The 10,002-nt window shown below is 51.1% G+C and overlaps 1 protein-coding gene across 1 annotated transcript in view; it reads left to right on the forward strand.

The window, feature by feature from the left end:
• Nucleotides 1–9,329, forward strand: part of LOC137319253 (uncharacterized) — a 55,764-nt gene extending 46,435 nt beyond the window's left edge. Inside the window, exons 2-3 of the mRNA XM_067981545.1 lie at nucleotides 6,540–6,857; nucleotides 7,109–9,329. Coding sequence (XP_067837646.1) covers nucleotides 6,540–6,857; nucleotides 7,109–7,812 — 1,022 coding nt within the window. The 3' untranslated portion in view covers nucleotides 7,813–9,329. The remainder of the gene's footprint in view (nucleotides 1–6,539; nucleotides 6,858–7,108) is intronic.
• The last annotated feature ends 673 nt before the right edge of the window (nucleotides 9,330–10,002 follow it).

Genomic DNA, 10,002 nt, shown 5'->3' on the forward strand with positions numbered 1-10,002 from the left:
TGCACTCCGAGTATTGCAGTTTGCACTGTTAATCCCGGTGCACTCTGAGAATTGCAGTTTGCAGTATTAATCCCGGTGCACTCTGAGAATTGCAGTTTGCACTATTAATCCAGGTGCACTCTGAGTATTGCAGTTTGCACTATTAAACCCCCCGTGCACTCTGAGAATTGCAGTTTGCACTATTAATCCCGGTGCACTCTGAGAATTGCAGATTGCACTATTAATCCCCGTGCACTCTGAGTATTGCAGTTTGCACTATTAATCCCTGTTCACTCTGAGAATTGCAGTTTGCACTATTAATCCCGGTGCACTCTGAGTATTGCAGTTTGCACTATTAATCCCGGTGCACTCTGAGAATTGCAGTTTGCACTATTAATCCCGGTGCACTCTGAGAATTGCAGTTTGCACTATTAATCCCGGTGCACTCTGAGAATTGCAGTTTGCACTATTAATCCCGGTGCACTCTGAGAATTGCAGTTTGCACTACTAATCCCGGTGCACTCTGAGAATTGCAGTTTGCACTATTAATCCCGGTGCACTCTGAGAATTGCAGTTTGAACTATTAATCCCGGTGCACTCTGAGAATTGCAGTTTGCACTATTAATCCCGGTGCACTCTGAGAATTGCAGTTTGCACTATTAATCCCGGTGCACTCTGAGTATTGCAGTTTGCACTATTAATCCCGGTGCACTCTGAGAATTGCAGTTTGCACTATTAATCCCGGTGCACTCTGAGAATTGAAGTTTGCACTATTAATCCCGGTGCACTCTGAGAATTGCAGTTTGCACTACTAATCCCGGTGCACTCTGAGAATTGCAGTTTGCACTATTAATCCCGGTGCACTCTGAGAATTGCAGTTTGCACTATTAATCCCGGTGCACTCCGAGTATTGCAGTTTGCACTATTAATCCCGGTGCAATCCGAGTATTGCAGTTTGCACTGTTAATCCAGGTGCACTCTGAGAATTGCAGTTTGCACTATTAATCCCGGTGCACTCTGAGAATTGCAGTTTGCACTATTAATCCCGGTGCACTCTGAGAATTGCAGTTTGCACTATTAATCCCGGTGCACTCCGAGTATTGCAGTTTGCACTATTAATACCGGTGCAATCCGAGTATTGCAGTTTGCACTGTTAATCCCGGTGCACTCTGAGAATTGCAGTTTGCACTATTAATCCCGGTGCACTCTGAGAATTGCAGTTTGCACTATTAATCCCGGTGCACTCCGAGTATTGCAGTTTGCACTATTAATCCCGGTGCACTCTGAGAATTGCAGTTTGCACTATTAATCCCGGTGCACTCTGCGAATTGCAGTTTGCACTATTAATCCCGGTGCACTCCGAGTATTGCAGTTTGCACTATTAATCCCGGTGCACTCTGCGAATTGCAGTTTGCACTATTAATCCCGGTGCACTCCGAGTATTGCAGTTTGCACTATTAATCCCGGTGCACTCTGAGAATTGCAGTTTGCACTATTAATCCCGGTGCACTCCGAGTATTGCAGTTTGCACTGTTAATCCCGGTGCACTCTGAGAATTGCAGTTTGCAGTATTAATCCCGGTGCACTCTGAGAATTGCAGTTTGCACTATTAATCCAGGTGCACTCTGAGTATTGCAGTTTGCACTATTAAACCCCCCGTGCACTCTGAGAATTGCAGTTTGCACTATTAATCCCGGTGCACTCTGAGAATTGCAGATTGCACTATTAATCCCCGTGCACTCTGAGTATTGCAGTTTGCACTATTAATCCCTGTTCACTCTGAGAATTGCAGTTTGCACTATTAATCCCGGTGCACTCTGAGAATTGCAGTTTGCACTATTAATCCCGGTGCACTCTGAGAATTGCAGTTTGCACTATTAATCCCGGTGCACTCTGAGAATTGCAGTTTGCACTGTCAATCCCGGTGCACTCTGAGAATTGCAGTTTGCACTATTAATCCCTTTGCACTCTGAGAATTGCAGTTTGCACTATTAATCCCGGTGCACTCTGAGAATTGCAGTTTGCACTATTAATCCCGGTGCACTCTGAGAATTGCAGTTTGCACTATTAATCCCAGTGCACTCTGAGAATTGCAGTTTGCACTATTAATCCCGGTGCACTCTGAGAATTGCAATTTGCACTATTAAACCCCCCCCCCCGTGCACTCTGAGAATTGCAGTTCGCAATTTTAATCCCGGTGCACTCTGAGAATTGCAGTTTGCACTATTAATCCCGGTGCACTCTGAGAATTGCAGTTTGCACTATTAAACCCCCCCGTGCACTCTGAGAATTGCAGTTTGCACTATCAATCCCGGTGCACTCTGAGAATTGCAGTTTGCACTATTACCCCCCCCCGTGCACTCTGAGTATTGCAGTTTGCACTATTAATCCCGGTGCACTCTGAGTATTGCAGTTTGCACTATTAAACCCCCCACCCGTGCACTCTGAGTATTGCAGTTTGCACTATTAATCCCGGTGCACTCTGAGTATTGCAGTTTGCACTATTAATCCCGGTGCACTCTGAGAGTTGCAGTTTTCACTATTAATCCCCGTGCACTCTGAGTATTGCAGTTTGCACTATTAAACCTCCCCTGTGCACTCTGAGAATTGCAGTTTGCACTATTAATCCCCGGTGCACTCTGAGAATTGCAGTTTGCACTATTAATCACGGTGCAATCTGAGTATTGCAGTTTGCACTATTAATCCCGGTGCACTCTGAGAATTGCAGTTTGCACTATTAATCCCGGTGCACTCTGAGAATTGCAGTTCGCACTATTAATCCCGGTGCACTCCGAGTATTGCAGTTTGCACTATTAATCCCGGTGCACTCCGAGAATTGCAGTTCGCACTATTAATCCCGGTGCACTCCGAGTATTGCAGTTTGCACTATTAATCCCGGTGCACTCTGAGAATTGCAGTTCGCACTATTAATCCCGGTGCACTCCGAGTATTGCAGTTTGCACTGTTAATCCCGGTGCACTCCGAGTATTGCAGCTTGCACTATTAATCCCGGTGCACTCTGAGTATTGCAGTTTGCACTATTAATCCCGGTCCACTCTGAGAATTGCAGTTTGCACTATTACTCCCGGTGCACTCTGAGAATTGCAGTTTGCACTATTAATCCCGGTGCACTCTGAGAATTGCAGTTCGCACTATTAATCCCGGTGCACTCTGAGAATTGCAGTTTGCACTATTAATCCCGGTGCACTCTGAGAATTGCAGTTCGCACTATTAATCCCGGTGCACTCCGAGTATTGCAGTTTGCACTGTTAATCCCGGTGCACTCCGAGTATTGCAGCTTGCACTATTAATCCCGGTGCACTCCGAGTATTGCAGCTTGCACTATTAATCCCGGTGCACTCTGAGTATTGCAGTTTGCACTATTAATCCCGGTCCACTCTGAGAATTGCAGTTTGCACTATTACTCCCGGTGCACTCTGAGAATTGCAGTTTGCACTATTACTCCCGGTGCACTCTGAGAATTGCAGTTTGCACTATTAATCCCGGTGCACTCTGAGAATTGCAGTTTGCACTATTAATCCCGGTGCACTCTGAGAATTGCAGTTTGCACTATTAATCCCGGTGCACTCTGAGTATTGCAGTTTGCACTGTTAATCCCGGTGCACTCCGAGTATTGCAGCTTGCACTATTAATCCCGGTGCACTCCGAGTATTGCAGCTTGCACTATTAATCCCGGTGCACTCTGAGTATTGCAGTTTGCACTATTAATCCCGGTGCACTCTGAGAATTGCAGTTTGCACTGTCAATCCCGGTGCACTCTGAGAATTGCAGTTTGCACTATTAATCCCTTTGCACTCTGAGAATTGCAGTTTGCACTATTAATCCCGGTGCACTCTGAGAATTGCAGTTTGCACTATTAATCCCGGTGCACTCTGAGAATTGCAGTTTGCACTATTAATCCCGGTGCACTCTGAGAATTGCAGTTTGCACTGTCAATCCCGGTGCACTCTGAGAATTGCAGTTTGCACTATTAATCCCTTTGCACTCTGAGAATTGCAGTTTGCACTATTAATCCCGGTGCACTCTGAGAATTGCAGTTTGCACTATTAATCCCGGTGCACTCTGAGAATTGCAGTTTGCACTATTAATCCCAGTGCACTCTGAGAATTGCAGTTTGCACTATTAATCCCGGTGCACTCTGAGAATTGCAGTTTGCAGTATTAATCCCGGTGCACTCTGAGAATTGCAGTTTGCACTATTAATCCAGGTGCACTCTGAGTATTGCAGTTTGCACTATTAAACCCCCCGTGCACTCTGAGAATTGCAGTTTGCACTATTAATCCCGGTGCACTCTGAGAATTGCAGATTGCACTATTAATCCCCGTGCACTCTGAGTATTGCAGTTTGCACTATTAATCCCTGTTCACTCTGAGAATTGCAGTTTGCACTATTAATCCCGGTGCACTCCGAGAATTGCAGTTTGCACTATTAATCCCGGTGCACTCTGAGAATTGCAGTTTGCACTATTAATCCCGGTGCACTCTGAGAATTGCAGTTTGCACTGTCAATCCCGGTGCACTCTGAGAATTGCAGTTTGCACTATTAATCCCTTTGCACTCTGAGAATTGCAGTTTGCACTATTAATCCCGGTGCACTCTGAGAATTGCAGTTTGCACTATTAATCCCGGTGCACTCTGAGAATTGCAGTTTGCACTATTAATCCCAGTGCACTCTGAGAATTGCAGTTTGCACTATTAATCCCGGTGCACTCTGAGAATTGCAATTTGCACTATTAAACCCCCCCCCCCCCCGTGCACTCTGAGAATTGCAGTTCGCAATTTTAATCCCGGTGCACTCTGAGAATTGCAGTTTGCACTATTAATCCCGGTGCACTCTGAGAATTGCAGTTTGCACTATTAAACCCCCCCGTGCACTCTGAGAATTGCAGTTTGCACTATTAATCCCGGTGCACTCTGAGAATTGCAGTTTGCACTGTCAATCCCGGTGCACTCTGAGAATTGCAGTTTGCACTATTAATCCCGGTGCACTCCGAGAATTGCAGTTTGCACTATTAATCCCGGTGCACTCTGAGAATTGCAGTTTGCACTATTAATCCCGGTGCACTCTGAGAATTGCAGTTTGCACTGTCAATCCCGGTGCACTCTGAGAATTGCAGTTTGCACTATTAATCCCTTTGCACTCTGAGAATTGCAGTTTGCACTATTAATCCCGGTGCACTCTGAGAATTGCAGTTTGCACTATTAATCCCGGTGCACTCTGAGAATTGCAGTTTGCACTATTAATCCCGGTGCACTCCGAGTATTGCAGCTTGCACTATTAATCCCGGTGCACTCCGAGTATTGCAGCTTGCACTATTAATCCCGGTGCACTCTGAGTATTGCAGTTTGCACTATTAATCCCGGTCCACTCTGAGAATTGCAGTTTGCACTATTACTCCCGGTGCACTCTGAGAATTGCAGTTTGCACTATTACTCCCGGTGCACTCTGAGAATTGCAGTTTGCACTATTAATCCCGGTGCACTCTGAGAATTGCAGTTTGCACTATTCATCCCGGTGCACTCTGAGAATTGCAGTTTGCACTATTAATCCCGGTGCACTCTGAGTATTGCAGTTTGCACTGTTAATCCCGGTGCACTCCGAGTATTGCAGCTTGCACTATTAATCCCGGTGCACTCCGAGTATTGCAGCTTGCACTATTAATCCCGGTGCACTCTGAGTATTGCAGTTCGCACTATTATTCCCAGTGCACTCTGAGAATTGCAGTTTGCACTATTAATCCCGGTGCACTCTGAGAATTGCAGTTTGCACTATTAAACCCCCCCGTGCACTCTGAGAATTGCAGTTTGCACTATCAATCCCGGTGCACTCTGAGAATTGCAGTTTGCACTATTAACCCCCCCGTGCACTCTGAGTATTGCAGTTTGCACTATTAATCCCAGTGCACTCTGAGTATTGCAGTTTGCACTATTAAACCCCCCACCCGTGCACTCTGAGTATTGCAGTTTGCACTATTAATCCCGGTGCACTCTGAGAATTGCAGTTTGCACTATTAATCCCGGTGCACTCTGAGAATTGCAGTTTGCACTATTAATCCCGGTGCACTCTGAGAATTGCAGTTTGCACTATTAATCCCGGTGCACTCTGAGAATTGCAGTTTGCACTATTAATCCCGGTGCACTCTGAGAATTGCAGTTTGCACTATTAATCCCGGTGCACTCTGAGAATTGCAGTTTGCACTATTAAACCCCCCCGTGCACTCTGAGAATTGCAGTTTGCACTATCAATCCCGGTGCACTCTGAGAATTGCAGTTTGCACTATTAACCCCCCCGTGCACTCTGAGTATTGCAGTTTGCACTATTAATCCCGGTGCACTCTGAGTATTGCAGTTTGCACTATTAAACCCCCCACCCGTGCACTCTGAGTATTGCAGTTTGCACTATTAATCCCGGTGCACTCTGAGAATTGCAGTTTGCACTATTAATCCCGGTGCACTCTGAGTATTGCAGTTCGCACTATTAATCCCGGTGCACTCTGAGAATTGCAGTTCGCACTATTAATCCCCCGTTCACTCTGAGAGTTGCAGTGGGTGACGTCAGCGGCGCGGTGACGCGGCCGGAGGGGCGGAGCCTCTCCCGCGGTGGGTGGGGCGGAGCTTGGAGCGCTGACGTCGGCGGCCGGGCGCGAGGCGCGGTGACGCGGCTGGAGGCAGAGGGACGAGTGGGGGGGGGGGCGGAGCCTGGCCGAGGGGATGACGTCAGGCGGCTAGTTAAGCCCCGCCCCCCGTCGTGTGGGTGGGGGGGGGGGGGAGGGGAAGAGCCGGCGCCTGCGCAGTGCCGGCAGCGGCTGAGGGGTTGGGCGGTGACGGTTGGAGCCCGAGCGCGCGGCGGAGAATCAGGTGAGGTTCAAAAAAAAACCGTTGGGCGGCTCGCGGGGGGGTCACAGTTGGGGGGGGGGAGGACACGTTGACCCTCTCCCCGCCCTCACCTCCTCTCCTGGGATCTTGCTGTGCCTCTGTTGGCCTCAGTACCAGGACAGGATGGGGTTTTTTTTTTGTAAGGGGGGGGGGGGGGTGGGGGGAATATTTGAGGGATTTTAACCCACTTTTACCCCCCCCCCCCCCCCTCTCCCCTCCCTTCCCCTTTCCAGGTCTCCGGGATCGCTACGACGCTCTTACGTCAAGGCAGGGGGGGGGGGGGCCAAATCGCCACGACGCTCTTACGTCGCCGGAAATCGCCACGGCGCTCGCGCGCCGCCGAATCGGCGCTCCTCGGATCGCTGCGACGCTCTTACGTCAGGGGGCAAATCGCTACGACGCTGGAAATCGCCACATACGCTCGTACGCCGCTGATTCGGGGCTCCTCGGATCGCTACGACGCTCTTACGTCGCTGGAAATCGCCACGGCGCTCGCACGCCGCTGAATCGGGGCTCCTCGGATCGCTACGACGCTCTTACGTCAGGGGGCAAATCGCTACGACGCTGGAAATCGCCACAACGCTCGTACGCCGCTGATTCGGGGCTCCTCGGATCGCTACGACGCTCTTACGTCGCTGGAAATCGCCACGGCGCTCGCACGCCGCTGAATCGGGCTCCTCGGATCGCTACGGCGCTCTTACGTTGGGGAAATCACTACGGTGCTTGTACGCCGCTGAATCGGTGCTCCTCAGATCTCTACGGCGCTCTTACGTTGCCGGAAATCGCCACGCCGCTGATTCGGGGCTCCTCGGATCGCTACGACACTCTTACGTTGGGAAATCACTACGGTGCTTGTACGCCGCTGAATCGGGGCTCCTCAGATCTCTACGGCACTCTTACGTCGCCGGAAATCGCCACGACGCTCGCGCGCCGCTGAATCGGGGCTCCTCGATCGCTACGACGCTCTTACGTCAGGGGGCAAATCGCTACGACGCTGGAAATCGCCACAACGCTCGTACGCCGCTGATTCGGGGCTCCTCGGATCGCTGCGACGCTCTTACGTCAGGGGGCAAATCGCTACGACGCTGGAAATCGCCACAACGCTCGTACGCCGCTGATTCGGGGCTCCTCGGATCGCTACGACGCTCTTACGTCGCTGGAAAACCGCCACGGCGCTCGCACGCCGCTGAATCGGGGCTCCTCGGATCGCTTCGACACTCTTACGTTGGGAAATCACTACGGTGCTTGTACGCCGCTGAATCGGTGCTCCTCAGATCTCTACGGCGCTCTTTACGTTGCCGGAAATCGCCACGACGCTGATTCGGGGCTCCTCGGATCGCTACGGACACTCTTACGTTGGGGAAATCACTACGGTGCTTGTACGCCGCTGAATCGGGCTCCTCAGATCTCTACGGCGCTCTTACGTCGCCGGAAATCGCCACGACGCTCGCGCGCGCGCTGAATCGGGGCTCCTCGGATCGCTACGACGCTCTTACGTCAGGGGGCAAATCGCTACGACGCTGGAAATCGCCACAACGCTCGTACGCCGCTGATTCGGGGCTCCTCGGATCGCTGCGACGCTCTTACGTCAGGGGGCAAATCGCTACGACGCTGGAAATCGCCACAACGCTCGTACGCCGCTGATTCGGGGCTCCTCGGATCGCTACGACGCTCTTACGTCGCTGGAAACCGCCACGGCGCTCGCACGCCGCTGAATCGGGGCTCCTCGGATCGCTTCGACACTCTTACGTTGGGGAAATCACTACGGTGCTTGTACGCCGCTGACTCGGTGCTCCTCAGATCTCTACGGCGCTCTTACGTTGCCGGAAATCGCCACGACGCTGATTCGGGGCTCCTCGGATCGCTACGACACTCTTACGTTGGGGAAATCACTACGGTGCTTGTACGCCGCTGAATCGGGGCTCCTCAGATCTCTACGGCGCTCTTACGTCGCCGGAAATCGCCACGACGCTTGCACGCGGATGATTCGGGGCTCCTCGGATCCCTGCGGCGCTCTTACGTCGCCGGAAATCGCCACGACGCTCGTACGCCGCTGAATCGGGGCTCCTCGGATTGCTACGGCACTCTTACGTTGGGGAAAGCACTACGGTGCTTGTCAGCCGCTGAATCGGGGGCCCTCGGATCAGTACAGCGTTCTTACGTTGGTGAAAACATTACGGCGCTCGTGCGTAGCTGAATTGGGGTTCCTCGGATCGCTACAGCGTTCTTACGTTGGCAGAATCACTACGACATTCCTACGCCACTGAATCGGGGGTCCTCAGATCGCCAAGTCGCTCTTTTGTTGGGGGAAGTCGCTACGGCGCTCATACACTGCTGAATTGGGGGTCCTCGGACTGCTACGACGCTCTTGCGTTGGTGAAATCGTCACGGCGCCCATACGTTGGGGAATCGGGGTCCTTGAGATCACTATGGCACTCATACATTGGTGAAATCGCTACGGCTCGTACACCGCTGAATCGGGGAGGGTCCTCGCATCGCTATGACGCTCGCACATTGGTGAATCAGGGCAAAATCGCTACGGCGCTCGTTACGTTGGTGAATTGGTGCAAAATCGCAACGGTGCTTGTACGTTGGTGAATCGGGGCTCTTGGAATCGCTATGACGCTCGTAACGTTGGTGAATCAGGGTGAAATCGCTACGACTCCTCTACGTTAGTGAATCGGAGTTGCTGGAATCGCTACAACGTTCGTACGTTGGTGAGTCAGGGTGAAATCGCTACGACTCCTCGACGTTAGTGAATCGGAGTTGCTGGAATTGCTACGACGCTTGTAAGTTGGTGAATTGGTGAAATTGCTACGACGTTTGTACGTTGGCGAATCAGATTCCTGGAATCGCTATGGCGCTTTTACGTTGATGAATCAGGGTGAAATCGCTACGACGCTCGTACGTTGGTGAATCGGGGTTGCTGGAATCGCTACGACGCTCGTACGCTGGTGAATCGGGGTTGCTGGAATCGCTACGACGCTCGTACGTTGGTGAATCGGGGTTGCTGGAATCGCTACGACGCTCGTACGCTGGTGAATCGGGGTTGCTGGAATCGCTACGACGCTCGTACGTTGGTGACTCGGGGTTGCTGTAATCGCTACGACGCTCGTACGTTGGTGAA

The sequence above is a fragment of the Heptranchias perlo genome, unplaced genomic scaffold, assembly GCF_035084215.1.
Source record: "Heptranchias perlo isolate sHepPer1 unplaced genomic scaffold, sHepPer1.hap1 HAP1_SCAFFOLD_781, whole genome shotgun sequence".
Lineage (NCBI taxonomy): Eukaryota > Metazoa > Chordata > Chondrichthyes > Hexanchiformes > Hexanchidae > Heptranchias > Heptranchias perlo.